At 44.5% G+C, this 22832-nt stretch overlaps 1 protein-coding gene across 1 annotated transcript; it reads left to right on the forward strand.

Moving 5' to 3' along the window:
- Positions 1-9361: 9361 nt before the first annotated feature.
- On the forward strand, positions 9362-13155 carry LOC136628864 (olfactory receptor 13G1-like). Its single transcript, XM_066604957.1, has 2 exons — positions 9362-9378; positions 12219-13155. Exons 1-2 carry the CDS (start codon positions 9362-9364, stop codon positions 13153-13155), a joined length of 954 nt encoding a protein of 317 aa, XP_066461054.1.
- Positions 13156-22832: the final 9677 nt, after the last annotated feature.

The following is a 22832-nucleotide window of genomic DNA, read 5'->3' on the forward strand; positions in this document are numbered from 1 at the left end:
CTAGGGTTAAGGCATTTCGCTGATTCTAAACAAATCAAATTCTAGTGATCAGTGATAACTGTCACCTTACGTTGAGCCCCCTCCAGAAGATGATGCCATTCCTCAAAAGCCCACTTAATAGCCAACAACTCTCTGTACCCAATGTCATAGTTCTGTTCAGTAGAGGTAAACTTCCATGAAAAAAATGCACACAGACGAAAATCCTTTAATTCGCCAGCGCTTTGAGACAGAACAGCCCCTACCTCTAAAGTGTCCACCTCAACAGCAAAAGGCTTGGATGAGTCTGGCTGTACAAGAATGGGGGCAGACGCAGAACACTTCTTCAAAGTCTCAAATGCAAGAGTTGCTTTAGGAGACCATTCAGTAGTAAAACACCCTTTTTTCGTCATATCGGTCAAAGGTTTGACCCTCTCCAAAAACCTATGTATAAACTTACGATAGTAATTCATGAAACCCAAGAATCTTTGAAGGGCCTTCAAATTTTTAGGCTGAACCCAGTCCAAAACAGCTCGGATCTTCCCAGGGTCCATCTTAAATCCCTCTGGTGTTATAATATGCCCCAGAAAAGATATCTCTTGTACAGTGAAAGTACATTTCTCTCTCTTGACAAATAGGTCATTTTCACGGAGAGCTTGCAACACCTGTAGAACGTGCAGAATATGACTATCATAATAGGGGGAAAAATAAGAATGTCATCCAAATATACCAAGACAAAACATCCAGTGAATTTCTGGAGTACCTCATTTATGAAAGCCCGAAAAATTGCGGGGGAATTGGTCAAACCGAAAGGCATCACAAGATTTTCAAAATGACCCTCGGGAGTATTGAAAGCTCTCTTCCACTCACCCCCCTCTCTGACCCGTATTAAGTTGTATGCCCCCCGCAAGTCCAGCTTAGAAAACCAGCGGGCAACCATTAACTGGCTGAACAAATCAGGAATGAGCGGTAATGGATAAGGATTTTGCTTAGTGATCTTGTTGAGTTCCCTAAAATCCAGACATGGTCGAAGACCCCCATCTTTCTTCTTAACAAAAAAGAAACCAGCAGCTGCTGGTGAATTGGATGAGTGTATTTTTCTCTTTCTCAAACTGTCCATGATATACTCCTTGAGAGCCTGCCTCTCTGGAGCTTACACATTATACATGCAACTCTTTGGTATCTTGCAACCTGGAATGAGGTCAATAGTGCAATCCCCCTGCCTATGAGGTGATAACTTATCCGCTCCCTCCTTAGAAAAAACGTCAGCAAAATCCTTGTTGTACTCTGGTAACTCCTTGGTTTGTACTGCTGAGTTATTGACTGACATGCAGTTCTGTCTACAAGAAGGATTCCACTGAACCATGTCTCCTTTTTCCAAGTCTACCACTGGATTGTGCAACTTCAGCCATGGCAAACCCAACACTTTCTGTGTAGGAAGGAAGTGATTCCATGACAAACAACATTATTTTCTCTGTATGGAATAACCCAAACTTAAGACAAACGTCTGAAACAAAAATTTTTAGACACTTCTGGGACAGTGGGGCGGAATCAATGGCTGACATAGGTATAGGGCAATCCAAAGGTCTAATAGCAAGTTTCAGCCGTTCGGCTACCTCATAATGAATTAAATTGACTCCCGCTCCACTATCCTAAAAGATTGTTACCGGACAACTCTGAGACCCTCGAAACGGACAAATCTGTATGAAGTGTCCTTCCCGGCCACAGAAAAAACAGCGATCCCTACCTTCTTGCTTCATCCTGTTCACCGCTCCACCAGATAAAGAACCTAATTGCATGGGTTCATTATACTCCATGGATTCTACAGACACAGCAAAGGACAGCTCACTTGCCCGCTCTTCATTGCCGACCAATCCTTATGGCTTTGGACAGGGCCTCGTCAAGAGTTTTAGGTGCCGGATGCGATACTACAAGATCCTTTATCTTATCGCAAAGCAAAGAGCAAAATTGACTCCGCAATGCGGGGTCATTCCACTGTAACTCATTAGACCAGCGGCAAAACTCTGTGCAAAAATCTTCTATCGGTATTTTCCCCTGACATAGGCTTCTAATCTGACCCTCCGCCAGAGATACCTTATTGGGATCATCAGACGCAGGGTGACGTTCACAACCACTGCAGTTGACAATACCATGTACTATAGAACAGTGTGTACCACGCTATACTGAAAAGTAACACCACTCCAGAGAGAAGGAAGCCTGGCCCTAACCCAGCAGGGGGTTGAAGGGTCCCTGCCTAGAAGCGGAGTAATCGCCTCGATAGAAGCGACCCCACGGTCCTCTTCCTGGGCCCTGATTGTCCCTATAGAGACCCCTGGAGAGTAAACCGCAGCAACTTAACTGAAAGTAGCAGTACACCCAGCACAGAGGAGCTTCAACTCTCCACTACTCCTCTATGGAGCTGAATAAGCAGCAATGAGCAAAGGGAGGGGTGAGAATATAAAGCTACTCCACACTTGAGGACTAGCAGAGCAATTAGAGAACACACCTCCAACCTTATCCCAGGCATGACTAATCCAGCATGCATCCATGCAGCCAAGAGTGACAGCACCCAGCAGTCTCTGCACATGGTGCATTAACCCTTGTCCTGCATAGCAAGGTGACAGGTCTTGGCCTGCGTCGAGGCCACCATGCCACGACGCTGTCACGACTGACAAGCCGCAACAGATACCCCTTTATCTCTTAGAACATGAGCTTGTATTACATCCATGACCACTATTCCAATGGAAGTATAGTTTGGGCCCGTAGCAGACTATGCAAAAAACTAAATTGTCCAAAGGGATAAATTGCCCTTGGTTGCCACTTTTTTCGACCAAGACATAACTTTTTTTTTGGATATATTCAAACTACCAAATAAAGTTAATTTAAAATGACTTTGCCAATGTGCCACTTAGTCAGAATGCACCAATCAGACAACTTGTCTATGTATTATAAAATCCCTGTCAATGATGGTATATTCATACACATCCCAATTCCCCTGATGACGGTGGTTTCTGCCAAAACATGTCAGGCGGGGATATTCATTTTTTCATGTGCAGGGCATAGTAAGCACAGTATATAGGCTTTATTGATCTCTAGCCTGCAGCAATGATCTATGCCTCTACATTGATATCATTGAGCTTAGAATATACCAGACAATTAAGTGGCACACTGGTCCTGTCATTTTAAATTCACTTTGTTTGATGGTTTAAATATATGCAATAAAAGTTATATCATAGACAAACAAGGTGGCAACCGATGGACAATTTGGTCCTTTAGGCAATTTTGTCTCTGGCTATAGTAATACCTGGTGCTACCTCTAGGATCATATTCTTTTATCTCTCATAGCAGACTATAAATTCCTAGCAGGCTACTATTTGATTTACACTCATGCAATTTCTAACTACAACATGTTTCCTATTCACTAGTACTTATTGGTAAAATTTTTCGGTTTTTTAAGCATTAAGAACTGCATTTTAGTAAGGTGATATGGGTCCTAAGTGGGAATTTTGCCGTAATAATTCAGTAATAATTAGTTCTTTTATGCAATATTAATGGAGGAGGCACAAGTAGAAACATTAGTACGAGGTATTCTTTTAAATGCCATTATAAATGCCATTATAGGACTCCATTAGTGATGAGCGAGCACACTCATCCGAGCTTGATGCTCGTTCGAGCATTAGGGTACTCGAGATGCTCGTTACCCGAGACGAACACCACGTGGTACTCGAGTCAATTGAATTTCCTTCCCTGCATGTTTAGGGCCATTTTCTAGACAATAAATATGCGGGGAAGTCATTACCACTTCCTGCTATGACGTGCCAGCCCTTTGCCCGCCAACAGCAGTGAGTGGCTGGGCCGACCAGGTGACCGCCGAGTACATAAACTGGTCCCGCCCACGGCTCACTTCAGACGCATGCTGGAAGAGGTTAGGGAAAGTGCTGCTGCTTATACAGGGATAGTGTTAGCGTAGGATCCTGTCTTCAAGAACCCCAACGGTCCTTCTTTGGGCTACTCCTCATCGTGTGTATTATAGTTGTGGCTGGCTTGGAGCAGTAGTGCACCAATTTTTTTTTTAAGCATCTTGGGCTGTGCAGGCCATTTCAGCTATAGTGTTCTCAGTCTGCAGTGCATTACGCAGAGTTTGGGGACAGAGCTGCCTATATAGGGAAAGTTTTACAGGACTCCTGATCCTCTGTGTAAGAACCCCAATGGTCCTTCTTAGGGCTACATCTCACCGTGTGCATTAAAGTTGTGGCTAGCTGGGAGCAGTGGTGCACCAACTTTTGTATTACACATCTAGGCCTGTTCCCAGCCTTGCAGTTATAGCATTCTCAGCCTGCAGTGCCTTACAACGAGCTCTCACCATGAAACTACACACTAAAATTTACTAGCCTACTGCAAAGTAGTTCAGTTATACCATTCTGTGTGTGCAGTGCATAACGCAGAGGTTAGGGACACAGCGACTTCTATAGGGAAAGTTATACAGTCCTGATTCTCCGTACAAGAATTCCAATGCTCCTTCTTAGAGCTACATCTCGCCGTGTGCTTTACAGTTGTGGCTGGCTGGGAGTAGTAGTGCAACAACTTTTCTATTACGCATCTAGGCCTGTTCCCAGCCTTACAGTTATAGCGTTCTTAGCCTGCAGTGCCTTGCAACGAGCTCTCACCGTGAAACTGCACTCTAAAATTTCCTTGGCTACTGCAAAGTATTTCAGTTATACCGTTCTATGTCTGCAGTGCATTAGAAAGAGGTCTCACCGCTAAACAGTACTGTAATATTTCCTGGGCCACTTCAAACTATTTCAGTTATATCATTCTATGTCAGCAGAGCATTATACAGAGGTCTCACCGCTAAACACTACTCTAATATTTCCTGGGCCACTGCAAACTATTTCAGTTATACCATTCTATGTCTGCAGTGCATTAGAAAGAGGTCTCACGGCGAAACAGTACTCTAATATTTCCTGGGCCACTGCAAACTATTTTAGTTATATCATTTTGTGTCTGCAGTAGATTAGACAGAGGTCTCACCGCTAAACAGTACTGTAATATTTCCACCAGGGCTCTGCAGCTCGGCAGCCTCACACACATGCCATGTCTGGCCCACGTCTTCAATCTGGTGGTTCAGCGGTTTCTGAAAAACTACCCCCACTTGTCTGACCTGCTCGGCAAGGTGCGCCGCGTCTGCAAACATTTCCGCAAGTCCACCATGGACGCTGCCACCCTGAGGACTCTGCAACATCGGTTCCAGCTGCTAGAGCACCGACTGCTGTGGGATGTGCCCACACACTGGAAGTCTACGCTGCACATGTTGGCCAGGTTGTACAAGCAGCGTAGAGCTATAGTGGAATACCAGCTGCAACATGGGCAGCTTAGTGGTAGTCATCCTCCGCAATTCTTTACTGAGCAGTGGGCATGGATGGCAGATATCTGCCAGGTCCTCGGAAACTTTGAGGAGTCTACCCAGATGGTGAGCGGCGATGTGGCCATCATTAGCATTACCATCCCGCTGCTTTGCTTGCTGAGAAGTTCGCTGCTAAGCATAAAGGCCGACGCTTTGCGGTTGGAACAGGAGAGGGGGATGACAGTATGACGCTTGATAGCCAGACCACCCTCATGTCTATAACTTAGCGCGTTTTGGAGGAGGAGGAGGTGGGAGACAGGGAGGAGGAGGAGGAGGGGAAGAGACAGCTGGCCACAATGCAAAGGGTACTTATGCTGCTTGCCTCTCATCTGTTCAGCATGTATGTGCTGAACAGGAGGAGGAGGATCCTGAAAGTCATCTTCCTAGTAAGGACAGCGATTTGTTGCATACTGGGACCCTGGCACACATGGCTGACTTCATGTTAGGCTGCCTTTCCCGTGACCCTCGCGTTAGACGCATTCTGGCCAACACGGATTACTGGGTGTACAACCTTCTCGACCCACAGTATAAGGAGAACCTTTTCACTCTCATTCCCGAAGAGGAAAGGGGTACAAGAGTGATGCAATACCACAGGGCCCTGGTGGAAAAAGTGATGCTAAAGTTCCCATGTGACAGTGCTAGTGGCAAAAGACACAGTTCCGAGGGCCAAGTAGTAGGGGAGGCACGGGGATCAGGCAGCATGTCCAGCACAGGCTGGGGAACACTCTCCAAGGCCTTTGCCAGCTTTATGGCTCACCAGCAAGACTGTGTCACCACTCCCCTGTCAAGGCTGAGTCGGAGGGAGCACTGTAAAAAGATGGTGAGGGAGTATGTAGCCGATCGTACCACCGTCCTCCGTGATGCCTCTGCTCCATTCAACTATTGGGTGTCAAAGCTGGACATGTTGCACGAACCTGCGCTGTATGCCCTGGGGGTGCTGGCCTACCCTGCCACTAGTGTCTTGTCAGAGAGGGTGTTTAGTGCAGCTGGGGGAATCATCACTGATAAGCGTACCCGCCTGTCAACTGCCAGTGCCGACATGCTTACACTCATAAAGATGAACAAAGCCTGGATTTCCCCAGACTTCTCTTCTCCACCGGTGGAAAGCAGCGGAACCTAATGATTCTTTTCGCTGCAACAGGAGAAAAATGCATCCTCTATTACCACAAAAAATGGATCAATTAGCTTTGTCAATCACTCTCGGATATTATTACTCCTACTACTCCTCCTCCTAAAACAGCATGTCATCACGCTGAACTGCCAATTTTTCTGCAACCCAAAAGGCTCTGTTTAAAAGTTTTTTACAATTTTTCAAAGTTTCAAAAGAATTGATAATTTTACAGAAACCAATTTTTTTCACAGGGCTGCCTCCAGGCTCTGTTACAAATTAAGCAACAGCGAGCTGTATCTTTAACAAATGTTTATGGGTTTCACCTGCCCTCGCGGTTGAGCAATTTTTCAGGGGTACACTTGTACTCTTGGTATACCAATTTTTCTTGCCCTCGCCTATACTATTATCTAACTCATTTTTCGGCCTTCACTCTTGGTAGCCAAATTTTTTCAGGTGTTCGCCTACACTCATGGTACACCAATATTTCAGGGGTCTGCCTATAGTTTTACTACAGAAATGTTAATGGGGTCTGCCTATACTTTTGTTACAGAAATGTTACTGGGGTCTGCCTGTACTTCTGCTACAGCAATGTTACAGGGGTCTGCCTATACTTCTGCTACAGAAATGTTACAGGGGTCCGCCTATACACTTGCTACAGAAATGTTACAGGGGTTCGCCTATACTCTTGCTACATAAATGTTACAGGGGTCCGCCTATACTGTGGGTGCACAAAGGTTTGCGATTGCAGTGTTCAGCTGCCTGACACATACACAGAATGAAGTGTGTGGGGACACATGGATTTCCCACAGCTATTTATTTCATGGCACCTTGGGTCACACAAGGTGGAGGCTTGGACCGAGCCTGACCCTGGGCCCGCTCACGTGCTTCCGACACAGAGTATTGCTGCATTGTGAAGATGTGTAGAAGTGCTGGCACCTGAGTCCCCTTTATGCCCATGTTTGCGGCTCTTGACAATTTTGTAACGGAGGTGGCAGGGGATTGGAATGATGATCGTATGTTAATTTATCATCAATTGTCATCAGCATTGTGGGCTATCGCCCACACTTTCAAAGAGGGTCGCTGCCTGGCCCTGCCAACCCTCTACAGTGTGTGCCTCTGGTTCCTCCTCATCCAGTACGCACTTATAAATAGACATAAGGGTGGTGTGGCTATGAAGCGATCGTGTGGCATGAGGCCAGCTGAACGCTGCGCAGGGAAAATTTTGTGTCCGCTGTGGATGCAGGGTCATGTGGAGGGTTGGACAGCAATGCCAGCATGTAACCCAGGAAAAGAGGCAGCGCAGTCAGCCGCAGGCAGTGATTGTCCTTGGTTGCAGGTAGTTTGGTGCTTAGCTAAGATGTGCCAGCGTGTGTACTTTGCTAATGAGGGTTTGTCCCAAGTAAATTGTTAGGGGGGTGACAGCCAGGCTCTTTCCCCCATTTTGGCTTAAAGGGGTTGTCTCGCGAAAGCAAGTGGGGTTCAGCACTTCTGTATGGCCATATTAATGCACTTTGTAATATACATCGTGCATTAAATATGAGCCATACAGAAGTTATTCACTTACCTTTCCTGCGCTGGCGTCCCCGTCTCCATGGCTCCGTCTAACTTCAGCGTCTAATCGCCCGATTAGACGTGCTTGAGCAGAAGGGTCTTCTGCCTTCGGGTCTGCCCGGCAGAAGCGGCGTTCTGGCCCCGCCCCCTTCTACGCGTCATCGCGTAGCTCCGCCCCATCATGTGTGCCGATTCCAGCCTCCTGATTGGCTGGAATCGGCACACGTGATGGGGCGGAGCTACGCGATGATGTGTAGAAGGGGGCGGAGCCAGAACGCCGCTGCTGCCGAACCGAGCCGAAGGCAGAAGACCCTTCTGCGCAAGCGCGTCTAATCGGGCGATTAGATGCTGAAGTTAGACGGAGCCATGGAGACGGGGACGCCAGCGCAGGGAAGGTAAGTGAATAACTTCTGTATGGCTCATATTTAATGCACGATGTATATTACAAAGTGCATTAATATGGCCATACAGAAGTGCTTAACCCCACTTGCTTTCGCGAGACAACCCCTTTAATAGTGGGAGCCTCAGATGCAGCCATGCATGCTGCCCCTGCCCTTCCCTATCCGTTTCTGTGGTGTTTCCATGACTTTCTGATGTTTTCAGGTGTTTGACAAGTCATCACCTATTCGGAGCATCGGTCCCATACAAAAATGCTCGAGTTCCCCATTGACTTCAATAGGGTTCGTTACGCGAAACGAGCTCTCGAGCATTACGAAAAGTTCGACTCGAGTACCGAGCACCCGAGCATTTTGGTGCTTGCTCATCTCTAGACTCCATACAAGGCAGAAAAGTTGTTTGAGTCCTAATGGAAATTTGAGTCAATCTGCTATAAATGTTCTAATATAAAGCTTTCAAATTAGAAAACATTGATAATCTGCTTAAGCATGTCTTATAATGTTTTAAACAGAATTTTTTTGTTTAGTTTTTTGTAATCTTGTCATTTAATTGGTTAACAATGATATTGGAGGCTAATAGTATAAATGTATCCCTCTGATAAAAATCTGTTTAAATGTAATGATTTAATTGTTGGTCATTTGTGTATGCTTAGACGTTCTATTCCCAAGTCACTAACTAGAGATTTTCCGAAGGCTAGCGTATATATAATACTGTTATTTTGCAGTGTACTCAGTTCAACCAACAGACAAGGTACTATCAGAGGAATTCAGTATCAAGATATATTGCACCCATTGGGAAGTTTACTGGATACATTTATCTTTTATACCATAACTGTTTCTGGTCATCAATCTTTCATTGGTTATTGAATAATTCAAAAAGTAAAAAACTTGAATTTCCAAATCATCAGAAGAAAACTTCAAAAAATGTTCTTGTATAATGTGTGATTTACTAAATCATTATTGTCATAGGGACCTTTCGCACAGGATGGAATATTCCACAACAGCATTGTGGAATATGTGCTCCTGGAGAATATTCAGCAGCAGAATCCGCCCTGCTAGCATATGGATTTTGATGCAGAATTGAAAATAGCAGAATCCAGCCAGGAATTCTACATCAAAATTCACAGTTAGCCGTGCCATGATGAGGGGTAATTTTGGAAAATTTTCTCTGCATGTCATTGTTATCTTAGAATCATAGAATGTTGGAGTTGGAAGGGACCTCCAGGTTCATCTGGTCCAACCCCCTGCTCAGTTACTGTTGATTTGGTGCACATAAATTTTGATCGACCAATATTTTTATATTTTTAGACTATGGTCCTTCAAGGTTTTGCAAGCTATTCAGATAATAGTAAAGAGTTTCCACAATTTATAAAGTAATAATGTTTTAAAACTATAATGTTGATTAAGAAAAAAATATCTGATGAAAGGTGATGTTTTCTAAAGCTAACTATAATAGATGTAAAAATGTTATTTTTAGACCAATATGGTCACTCATGCTGTATATTCACAATGAATGTAGCCTTTGCTGTGAAAATAGCGTTCTGAAATAGTTAAGTTAGCTATTGAAAGACATTCCTCGGTTAATACTTTGCTACATTTTATATTTGTATTTATATCTATGTAACATGGCGTAATACATACTTTTACATAATTAAATCAGAAGTTATATATTGCAAACCATCTCTCTGTTTAGGGTCTTATTAAGCAGTAATCCTCTAATAGTCCTACACGCAGATGTGTTTCTTTTTTACCGCAATGTCAGGTAAAGAATAACATACTGGCATTTACTAATAAGCATTATATTTATTTGTGTGTAAATAGAGTAGTAATCACTAAAGATAGTTCTACATCCAGTAATAAACATTGTATGCACTGGTAAGTATAGTAATATACACATTAGATACTTAATATAGTACTAATCATTATAGATTCTTCTGCATCTAGCAATAAATACTATAGGTAATTGTAGACTTAGTAAACAGTGTAGATAATTGTGCAATTAGTAATAAACACGGCAGGTACTTGGAGATATAGTAACAACTTCGCATTACAGCAAAACTACTTATGCATTTAGTAATAATAAACACTAGAAACATCACAGGTACAATGAGTGAAAAAGTCCCTTAAACATAACTTTCAATAAATGATTTACAACATATAAGGGTGCTTTCACACCTGCCCTGAGGATTCTGTCTCTCTGCCTGGTACACCATGCACATACTAACATCTCTTTTTCTTCCGTTAGTTTCAGCTGCATCTATGACGGTACTTTTGTTGGAGGGTCCGACGCAGATGTGAAACCACCATAACTCATGTTCAGCAGTCAGATAAACCAAACAATATATTCAAAATAAGGGCCAGTTATAAACAGGGTACAAATAACATCATTCACCGATACCGCAAGGTGTTTGCATATAGTTGATACCAAACAAAGTACAATACTGCTCACTTTCTATTAAATTAGGTCTCATTTATAGGGTAGTATTTTGGTCAGCAATTTGCTTCAATATTTGTAAGTCAAGACCAGGAGTGGAACCCACAAAGACATGTGCCCTTGGTCCTGGCTGAAAACAAGCCAATCTATCCACATCGGGCTTTAGATGCTGAACTAAAGCTACAACTCTGTCATTATAAGGCCGCATTCAGGCTACCATACGGTATATTAGCTGCAACTGAGATTCTCGGATGTAGCTTGCATCAGACAGCACACACATCCGTGTACTACCCAATTTCACAGACAGTGAACATTGCCTGTCCTATTCTCATCCATGGTACAGACCAGAATATGTAATGCTGCAATTTTTTTTTCACTCAGGCCATTAGTCCGTGTGAAAAGTTGTATATTTGAATAGCCCTATAGGCTATAATAGGTTTGTATGCTGTCCAGGAAACATATGGATAGCAAACAAAGGGGAAATATGCTTGTGTGTGTGAATGGGCCCTTAGTAAGGTCAATACAATCACCTCATTTTACAATGCCCTTATCCAAGGGTAAAAAATCACCTAGGCTATAACTTTGCAAGGTAATTAAGGACCTTAGAGATAGTTATGTTACATTTAATTTTAATTAGGTTTTCTGAGATATAAATACTTTTAATAGAAATGTGCTACAGATGTGACAAAAGACAACTTCCAAATATTGCTGAGTAATGCCCACAACACATGGGCGTAACTATAGGGGATGCGGTTGCACCCGGGCCCAGGAGCCTTAGGGGGCCCATAAGGCCTCTCTTCTCATATAGGGAGCCCAGTACTATGAATAAAGTATTATAAATCTTTTACAGATTTTGCATTAGGGCCCAGAAGTTTCAAGTTACTCCTCTGCAACAACAACATACCATACTACGGTAGCAGCACAGCTTCAGGTGTTGGTTTAGAATTCACACCTTTGTGGTAAGTTGTATCTACCAATCTGACTTTTAATATTGCACTTTTACAAATGTGTAAGATATTGCTTCATATCATAGAAAAAGTGTATAGATTTTTTTTTACTTAAATGAAAAATCTTGAAAGAAGCATTCCTGTGAAAGTAGAAAATAAAGTGGCAATGTGGAGTCATTTTTTTCATTATATGTAAGAGATGTGATCGTTATCACATGAATTTTTATACGCAAATATTCACATTAATATATTCTTCATTGGTAAATCATATTTAACTCTTTCAAATTTAATAATCAAATGGATTTGTTTTAGTTACATTAATGAAGTAAAATATTCTGATCTCTGGCTTTTTCTTACATTTCTAACAGAGTTCAGGGCAATAGAAAACGATGACCAATAGTTCTCTAGTTTCTGAATTTATTATTTTAGGCCTGACCACTCGTCCCGAATTGGAAAAAATTATTTTCATTGCTTTTTTGATCATTTACACGGTGGCTCTAATTGGTAATTTAATTATCTTTCTGCTCTCCATTTTTGACTCTGGTCTTAACACACCCATGTACTTCTTCTTAGGATTTCTATCATTTCTTGATATCTGTTGTACCTCAGCTACTGTTCCCAAGATGCTAACAGCCTATGTGACAAAATCTAAAGTGATTTCATATTATGGATGTGTCGCCCAATTATTCTTCTTTACTTGGCCTATGGGTGTTGAGCTTTTGTTGCTTACTGTTATGGCTTATGACCGATACATTGCAATTGGAAATCCGTTGCGTTATGCAACCATAATCAATCGTAAAGTCTGCATTCATGTAGCAATCATTATCACAATTATTGGTTCTCTGAATTCATTGGCACATACATATTGCACCTTTCGGCTCCCATATTGTGATGATAACAAGATCAATCATTTCTTTTGTGAGATAATGCCTTTGCTGAAACTTGCATGTGCAGACACCTACATAAATGAGATTGTGGTATTTACTGCCGATTTTATTCTTGGAATTTGCTGTTTTTGCCTAACGTGTATTTCTTATGTCTTTATAATTAGCACAATACTGAAGATACGTTCTGCTGAAGGAAAACGCAAAGCCTTCTCTACTTGTGCTTCACATATAACCATTGTATCCATGTATTATGGGGCTGTTATTTTCACCTACATTCGACCTCGATCGAGTCTGTCTTTAGAGAAAGATAAAATAGTTTCTGCTCTTTATGCTGTAATAACACCAACCCTCAATCCTATAATATATAGCCTAAGGAATAAAGAGGTGAAGGAGGCATTTAAAAGGACTGTTAAGGGACTACTACAGCATAAGCTTAAAAGTATGACGTAGAAAATTAATGCCATCTAGTGACTCAATTACATGGATGTAACTATAATGATCAGATGATGCCATCACATCCAGGCCCTGAAACCTTCATCAACCCAAAAAGTCTGTCTTCCCCATACGAGACCAGTACTATAAACTAAGCATTATAGTTGTGAGGCTCTGTTGCAGATTTTGCATTGAGGCCCAAGTTATGCTTCTGCTGAAGGATTTTTTCTATGAATGCATGATTTTGGTATGTTTTTAATTATCTATAATTTTCTCTGTAATAGTTCTTTAGTTGGAAAGTTTAATCAATGCCTTCACTCCATTGATTTTAATAAGAAGGTACCCATCTATTATACTTTCAGGCTTTACCACCCATGTGGATGGCTGGCTCTGCTGCACTGACAATGAGCTGGAAAATCAGCTGATCCGTGGGGATCCACTGCCTGAACCTAACTCATCAGTAGATAGATAATGGATATTCTGTGCCAGGAAAAGCTGGGGCTTGGCTATCTCCTGACAACCAGGCTCCTGCTCTAATTGCTGAGAGCAAATGGTACCAAGAAAATCTACAGGCTGTCCCGCAAAAAATAAGCTGTTATATAGCTCTGTCGATTAAATAAATATGAATGTTACGGGCCTTGTAATGTGGCGACACAGAAACATTTTTATTTTCAAAGTGTTCATTTCAATGTGCCAAAGTAGTAACACATAAAAAAATCTATATAAAACCTGGTTCCCCTATAATCATATAGATCAGGGGAGTAACATTGTCATGTTTTTCTACCGCACAGTAAAAACCAATAAAACAAAACCCAAAAAACAATGGTGGAATGCATCCCAAAGGGGTGCTATTACAAAATACAGCATATTCCACAATAAAAACAAGCCCTTGCAACTCTATGTTGATATAAAAATAACAAAAAAACTGTGGCTCTTTCAATATGACAATGGAAAAAAATTAAGAATATAGCCAATGTTTTTTTCATAAGAAGTTCTCTAATGTATACATGGCCAATTTGGTAAATAAAAAGCTCAGTTACCTAATAGAAGTTATAAATGGCATAGATTTTCATTTTGTTGAGTCTATTACGGATGTAACAGGGAGATATCTTGTTTTGCTCTGTATAATAAATGACACTCATTTCATCTTGGCCAATATCTACCCTATGTCCCAAATTCTTTTCAGATAATATTTTTTTAAGAAATCGATCATACATATTTGGAGCTCTGAAAATGGGAGAATAATATTAGGTTGTGATTTTAATCTAATCCTTAACGAATTGATAGATAAATGAAATCAGAATAAGAACACTCTACCCACTTTATCTTTTTGGATTCACAAAGAAGAGCTGTATCATTTGTTTAGATGTTTAAATATATCTTCTAGAAAATATACTTTTCATTCTGCAAGACATAGATCTCTTTCATGCATTGATTTATTCCTGTTTCATACTTGTACCTTTCAAATGGTAAAATCTTTAGGCATTGATCTAACCACATGGACAAACTGTGCTCCAATTTCTCTTTAAGAGTTTTAGACCTTTTGGAATGCAATGGGGCTAGAAGATAAAAAGTAGGCTATATGACTTAGAAGACAGGTTCAGTTCCCACACACACTATTGCATAACAAATATTAAATGTGTGTATAAATGTAAAATTATATTTTGTATCTAGGAAATAGAATGTTTCTTTCACTGTATAGAAGGGGCAGCAACTTTACATTGGAGAACAAATAATCAATAGTAAAAATTTTTGGGGACGGCAGCTACACGACTAGAGATGAGTGAACGTACTCGTCCGAGCTTGATGCTCGTTCGAGTGTTAGCGTGTTCGAGATGCTCGTTACTAGAGGCGAGCACCACGCGATGTTCGAGTTACTTTCACTTTCAACTCTGAGACGTTAGCGCGCTTTTCTGGCCAACAGAAAGACAGGGAAGGCATTACAACTTCCTCCTGTGATGTTCCAGCCCTAGACCATTCCCCTGCAGTGAGTGGCTGGCGAGATCAGGTGTCACCCGAGTATATAAATCGGCCCCTCCCGCGGCTCGCCACAGATGCATTCTGACATAGCTCAGGGAAAGTGCTGCTGATGCTGGAGCTGCTATAGGAAGAGTGTTAGGAGTGATTTTAGGCTTCAAGAACCCCAACGGTCCTTCTTAGGGCCACATCTGACCATGTGCAGTACTGTTGAGGCTGCTTTTTGCAGTGTTGCACATTTTTATTTTTATTTTTGTATATCGGCCGTGCAGAGCATTGCGTCCTCAGTCTGCAGTAATTTTACATAGTATAGGGCCAGTAGTGCTGAAGCAGGGACAGTGAAAAAGGTGAAAGACGATAAGGTGACTGACCCCACCTGGTTTGCTAAGCCTACTGAGGACAGGTCTTCAGAGGGGGAGGCAAGTGCAGCAGCAGGGCAGGTTGGAAGAGCCAGTGCGGTGGCCAGGGGTAGAGGCAGGGCCAGACCGAATAATCCACCAACTGTTTCCCAAAGCGCCCCCTTGCGCCATGCCACCCTGCAGAGGCCGAGGTGCTCAAAGGTCTGGCAGTTTTTCATTGAGAGTGCAGACGACCGACGAACAGTGGTGTGGAACGTTTGTCGCACCAAGATCAGTCGGGGAGCCACCACCACCAGCCTCACCACGACCAGCATGCGCAGACATATAATGGCCAAGCACCCCACAAGGTGGGACGAAGGCCGTTCACCGCCTCCGGTTTGCACCACTGCCTCTCCCCCTGTGCCCCAACCTGCCACTGAGATCCAACCCCCCTCTCAGGACACAGGCACTACCGTCTCCTGGCCTGCACCCACATCCTCACCTCCGCTGTCCTCGGCCCCATCCACCAATGTCTCTCAGCGCAGCGTCCAGCCGTCGCTAGCGCAAGTGTTTGATCGCAAGCGCAAGTACGCCGCCACGCACCCGCACGCTCAAGCGTTAAACGTGCACATAGCCAAATTGATCAGCCTGGAGATGCTGCCGTATAGGCTTGTGGAAACAGAGGCTTTCAAAAGCATGATGGCGGCGGCGGCCCCGCGTTACTCGGTTCCCAGTCGCCACTACTTTTCCCGATGTGCCGTCCCAGCCCTGCACGACCACGTCTCCCGCAACATTGTACGCGCCCTCACCAACGCGGTTACTGCCAAGGTCCACTTAACAACGGACACGTGGACAAGCACAGGCGGGCAGGGCCACTATATCTCCCTGACGGCACATTGGGTGAATTTAGTGGAGGCTGGGACAGAGTCAGAGCCTGGGACCGCTCACGTCCTACCCACCCCCAGAATTGCGGGCCCCAGCTCGGTGGTGGTATCTGCGGCGGTGTATGCTTCCTCCACTAAACCACCCTCCTCCTCCTCCTCCTACGCAACATCTGTCTCGCAATCAAGATGTGTCAGCAGCAGCATGTCGCCAGCAGTCGGTGTCGCGCGGCGTGGCAGCACAGCGGTGGGCAAGCGTCAGCAGGCCGTGCTGAAACTACTCAGCTTAGGAGAGAAGAGTCAGACGGCCCACGAACTGCTGCAGGGTCTGACAGAGCAGACCGACCGCTGGCTTGCGCCGCTGAGCCTCCAACCAGGCATGGTCGTGTGTGACAACGGCCGTAACCTGGTGGCGGCTCTGCAGCTCGGCAGCCTCACGCACGTGCCATGCCTGGCCCACGTCTTTAATTTGGTATTTCAGCGCTTTCTGAAAAGCTACCCACGCTTGTCAGACCTGCTCGGAAAGGTGCGCCGGCTCAGCGCACATTTCCGCAAGTCCAAGACGGACGCTGCCACCCTGCGCACCCTGCAACATCGGTTTAATCTGCCAGTGCACCGACTGCTGTGCGACGTGCCCACACGGTGGAACTCTACGCTCCACATGTTGGCCAGGCTCTATGAGCAGCGTAGAGCTATAGTGGAATACCAACTCCAACATGGGCGGCACAGTGGGAGTCAGCCTCCTCAATTCTTTACAGAAGAGTGGGCCTGGTTGGCAGACATCTGCCAGGTCCTTGGAAACTTTGAGGAGTCTACCCAGATGCTGAGCGGCGATGCTGCAATCATTAGCGTCACCATTCCTCTGCTATGCCTCTTGAGAAGTTCCCTGCAAAGCATAAAGGCAGACGCTTTGCGCTTGGAAACGGAGGCGGGGGAAGACAGTATGTCGCTGGATAGTCAGAGCACCCTCCGGTCTATATCTCAGCGCGTTGAGGAGGAGGGGGGAGGAGCATGAGGAGGAGGGGGAAGAGACAGCTTGGCCCACTGCTGAGGGTACCCATGCTGCTTGCCTGTCATCCTTTCAGCGTGTATGGCCTGAGGAGGAGGAGGAGGATCCTGAAAGTGATCTTCCTAGTGAGGACAGCCATGTGTTGCGTACAGGTACCCTGGCACACATGGCTGACTTCATGTTAGGATGCCTTTCTCGTGACCCTCATGTTACACGCATTCTGGCCACTGCGGATTACTGGGTGTACACGCTGCTCGACCCACGGTATAAGGAGAACCTTTCCACTCTCATACCTGAAGAGGAAAGGGGTTCGAGAGTGATGCTATACCACAGGACCCTGGCGGACAAGCTGATGGTAAAATTCCCATCCGACAGCGCTAGTGGCAGAAGGCGCAGTTCCGAGGGCCAGGTAGCAGGGGAGGCGCGGAGATCAGGCAGCATGTACAGCACAGGCAGGGGAACACTATCCAAGGCCTTTGACAGCTTTCTGGCTCCCCAGCAAGACTGTGTCACCGCTCCCCAGTCAAGGCTGAGTCGGCGGGAGCACTGTAAAAGGATGGTGAGGGAGTACGTAGCCGATCGCACGACCGTCCTCCGTGATGCCTCTGCCCCCTACAACTACTGGGTGTCGAAGCTGGACACGTGGCCTGAACTCGCACTCTATGCCCTGGAGGTGCTTGCTTGTCCTGCGGCTAGCGTCTTGTCAGAGAGGGTGTTTAGTGCGGCTGGGGGAATCATCACGGATAAGCGTACCCGCCTATCAACCGACAGTGCCGACAGGCTTACACTCATAAAGATGAACAAAGCCTGGATTTCCCCAGACTTCTCTTCTCCACCAGCGGACAGCAGCGATACCTACACAATACGTAGGCTGCACCCACGGATGGAAGCATCGTTCTCTATCACCATCAAAAACGGGGACCTTTTAGCTTCATCAATCTGTGTATTCTATTCATCCTCCTTCTCCTGCTCCTCCTCCTGAAACCTCACGTAATCATGCCGAACGGGCAATTTTTCTTAGGCCCACAAGGCTCAGTCATATAATATTGGAAAAAAATTTTTTATACGTTTCAATGCTCATTAAAGCGTTGAAACTTGCACCTGAACCAATTTTTATTTTAACTGGGCTGCCTCCAGGCCTAGTTACAAATTAAGCCACATTAACCAAAGCGATTAATGGGTTTCACCTGCCCTCTTGGTTGGGCATGGGCAATTTTTCTGAGGTACATTAGTACTGTTGGTACACCAATTTTTTGGGGCCCTCGCCTACAGTGTAATCCAATTAATTTTTTGCCCACCTACATTAAAGCTGACGTTACATCAGCTGTGCTGGGCACTGCAATGGGATATATTTATGTACCGCCGGTGGGTTCCAGGGAGCCACCCATGCTGTGGGTCCACAGGGAGTTGTAACTGCATGTGTCTACTTCTAAAGAACCCCAGTCTGACTGGGGCATGCAGTGTGGGCCGAAGCCCACCTGCATTTAACATGACATTACCTCAGCTGTGATGGGCAATGCAATGGGATATATTTATGTACCGCCGGTGGCTTCCTGGCACCCACCCATGCTGTGGGTCCACATGGAGGTGTAACTGCATGTGTCCACTTCTAAAGAACCCCAGTCTGACTGCGGCATGCAGTGTGGGCCGAAGCCCACCTGCATTTAATATGACATTACATCAGCTGTGCTGGGCACTGCGATGGGATATATTTATGTACCGCCGGTGGGTTCCAGGGAGCCACCCATGCTGTGGGTCCACAGGGAGTTGTAACTGCATGTGTCTACTTCTAAAGAACCCCAGTCTGACTGGGGCATGCAGTGTGGGCCGAAGCCCACCTGCATTTAACATGACATTACCTCAGCTGTGATGGGCAATGCAATGGGATATATTTATGTACCGCCGGTGGCTTCCTGGCACCCACCCATGCTGTCGGTCCACACGGAGTTGTAACTGCATGTGTCCACTTCTAAAGAACCCCAGTCTGACTGGGGCATGCAGTGTGGGCCGAAGCCCACCTGCATTTAACATGACATTACCTCAGCTGTGATGGGCAATGCAATGGGATATATTTATCTACCGCCGGTGGGTTCCAGGGAGCCACCCATGCTGTGGGTGCACACGGAATTCCCATTGCGGAGTTGTAGCTGCCTGTGACTATTTATAAAAAACCGCGGTCTGACTGGGGCATGCAGACACCTTGACAGAATGAATAGTGTGTGGCACATAGGTTCCCCATTGCTATGCCCACGTGTGCAGCTCCAGATGGAGGTGGTACAGGATTGGATTTCTCATTGCTTCTGTACAGCATTGTGGGGTATCGCCCCGCCCCTTTTAAAGCGGGTCACTGCCTAGCCGTGCCAACCCTCTGCAGTGTGTGCCTGCGGTTCCTCCTCATGGCAGACGCACTTATAAATAGACATGAGGGTGGCGTGGCATGAGGGCAGCTGAAGGCTGCGCAGGGACAGTTTGGTGTGCGCTGTGGACACTGGGTCGTGGGGGGGGGGGGTTGGGTAGCATGTAACCCAGGAGAAGTGGCAGCGGAGTGTCATGCAGGCAGTGATTGTGCTTTGTTGGAGGTAGTGTGGTGCTTAGCTAAGGTATGCTTTGCTAATGAGGGCTTTTCAGAAGTAAAAATTGTTGGGAGAGGGGGGGGGGCACTCTTGCCGCTATTGTGGCTTAATAGTGGGACCTGTGAACTTGAGATGCAGCCCAACATGTAGCCTCTCGCCTGCCCTATCCGTTGCTGTGTCGTTCCCATCACTTTCTTGAATTGCCCAGATTTTCACACATGAAAACCTTAGCGAGCATCGGCGAAATACAAAAATGCTCGGGTCGCCCACTGACTTCAATGGGGTTCGTTATTCGAAACGAACCCCCGAGCATCGCGATAATTTCGTCCCGAGTAACGAGCACCCGAGCATTTTGGTGCTCGCTCATCTCTACACCTTATCTTTCCATTGTGATATTTGGGGCGTTTGTTTCGTCTTCCAAAGGGGTTGGATAAGAAGTTTAGCTGCTGAAATCAAAATGGTGGGGAGGCAATTTCTTGAGGATTTAAACTTTTTGTTTTATGATAGCTTGCCAATAAGGTTTAATATTTGAGAAGTGCCACCATATGTGTAACAAATTTCCTCTATCAGAGTCGCATCTCCAGTACTTATCTGTCTGTGTAGTATTACATTTATAAAGTGAGGCCGGGGTTTTATACCAATGTGTTAATAGCTAGTTTGTATGAGTTTTCTTGTATGCGAACACATTTGGAGAATCCATGGGAGTTCCCCAACACTTTCCTAGTTTCTTCTTTATCGAAGGTCACCCCTAGTTCTCTTTCCCACTCCCTAAAGAACCATGGTTTATCGGACGAAACACCAAGCAGAAGGCTTCTGTAAAGAAATGTCATGAGCCTCCTTGGCTTCTCCGGAAGAGAGAGATACGTTTCAAACCAAAGCGAGTCACGTAATCCGCCCTGGTATTTCCCCTGAAATTTTTTAAGCGAAGAGTAAATGCTTGAGGTTTCAAGGAAGTTTAAGGGATGATTTGACAAGAGCAATTCAATGTGTGAAGGGTTGTTAATTTTTACTCCATTAATGATGTCATGGACTGTCAAGGGGTTAAGTTTCAACCAAAGGTTAGTTGTTTTTATTAATTTGTTAGTCAGAATAGAGGGGATTAGAGATGCAGGTGTCATTGGCGCTATCTTATGTTGGTCACTACTATTTGCTCTAATGGAGCTAATAACTTTAACTGTGCCTCTTAAAGTCGGATTTAATGCTTGCTTTTTGTATGGGAGGTGGGTACTGGTCCAGAGGAGATATTGTCCATTCTGATCTAATAATGATCTTTCCAAATTGATTGAGGGAGAATCCATTTCATGATCAACTAAGTTAACCCATCTAGCTATATGAATCGCTTTGTAGTATGTGAGTATGTTTGGAAGGCCGAAGCCTCCTTGTGGGTTTTTATGTGTCAAATACGAAAAAGCTAACCGTGGCTTTTGTTTATTTCATACAAATTTCCGGAAGACCCTATGTATGTTAGAGAAGAAGTTGCCAGGGATTTCTATTGGGACTGATTGTAGAATATAAAAAATGCACGGAAAGATATAAGTTGATATCAGATTTTTTCTACCTATCCATGACAGGAGAGGAGTATTAATGTTCTGCAATTGGTTTTGTACTTTTTGAAGAAGAGGTGGGAAATTTGCCTTGTAAAGGAGAGGGGGTCAGAAGTAAGAGTGATACCCAGGTATTTGATGCCAGATGCGGGCCATTTAAAGGGAAGTTCTTTCTTTATGTACTTAATCGTGTTGGTTGGAGCTGAAATGTTCAGAGCCTCTGATTTCTCATAATTAACCTTGAAGTTTAAGGTTTTACCAAATTGCTCGAATATAGCCAATATTGCAGGGAAGGCTTTCTCCTGGTTGGTCATGAGCACAAATAGGTCGTCTGCGAAAGCAGCCACCGTGTGCTTAAGATCTCCTATTTTTGATCCCAAGATATTGGGATGTTGTCTAATTCACTAGAGCAAGATCTCCATGACCAGCACAAAAAGGGTGGGGGAGAGCGGGCAGCCCTGCCTGGTTCCTTTGGTGATGGCGAAAGACCTCGACAGAGTACCATTGATTTGAAGTCTAGCTGTAGGAGTTGAGTACATACTAAATATGGCCGCTATAAACTGGTTTGGGAAGCCAAACTTTTGCAGTGCGACCCTCATAAAGTCCCAGCTCACTCTATCGAAAGCCTTTTCGGCATCTGTTCACAAAAGGACCAGTGGTGTTTTGTTATATTTTGCGCGGTGAATAGCATTGATAATACGAGATGTGTTAAATTTCCCCTCTCTTCCTGTTACAAATCCCACCTGGTCTGGGTGTATTAATTTAGGGAGTAAAGTTGAGATGCGCTGAGCTAATAGTTTTGCCCAGATCTTAAGGTCTATATTTAGTAACGAGATAGGCCTATAATTGCCACACTGTTCTGGATCTTTCCCTTCTTTTGGAATCAGGGTAATGAATGCTTCCAAAGCTTGTTTAGGGAGATTTTTTCCTGACAAAAGTGTGTTACACAGATTTGTGAAGATTGGAAGAAGTATTTTAGAAAAGGTTTTATAGTATAATGTTGACAGACGATCAGGCCCTGGGCTTTTCCCGTTGGGGATGGGTTTAAGAATTTTCTTTTCCTCAGAGGGGGTGATTGGGGATAATAGGTTGGCTTTGTCGTCGTCAGTTAGATTGGGTAGTTTAAGGGACTCCATGAAAGTTTGTATTATGTTGTTAAAGTTTTTATTTCCCCCTTCCTGACTATTGTTGGGAAGATTGTATAGGTTTTTGTAGAACTTTTCAAATTCTGAAGCAATGTTAGCAGTGGATTCTACTGTGTGGCCTGAGGTTGTTTTTATTTTGTGGATAAATGCTTTTTCTTTTTGTTTCTTGATGAGATTAGTCATTGTTTTGGAGCCTTTGTCTCCATGCATGTATATTTTATATTTGGA

The sequence above is a fragment of the Eleutherodactylus coqui genome, chromosome 5, assembly GCF_035609145.1.
Source record: "Eleutherodactylus coqui strain aEleCoq1 chromosome 5, aEleCoq1.hap1, whole genome shotgun sequence".
Lineage (NCBI taxonomy): Eukaryota > Metazoa > Chordata > Amphibia > Anura > Eleutherodactylidae > Eleutherodactylus > Eleutherodactylus coqui.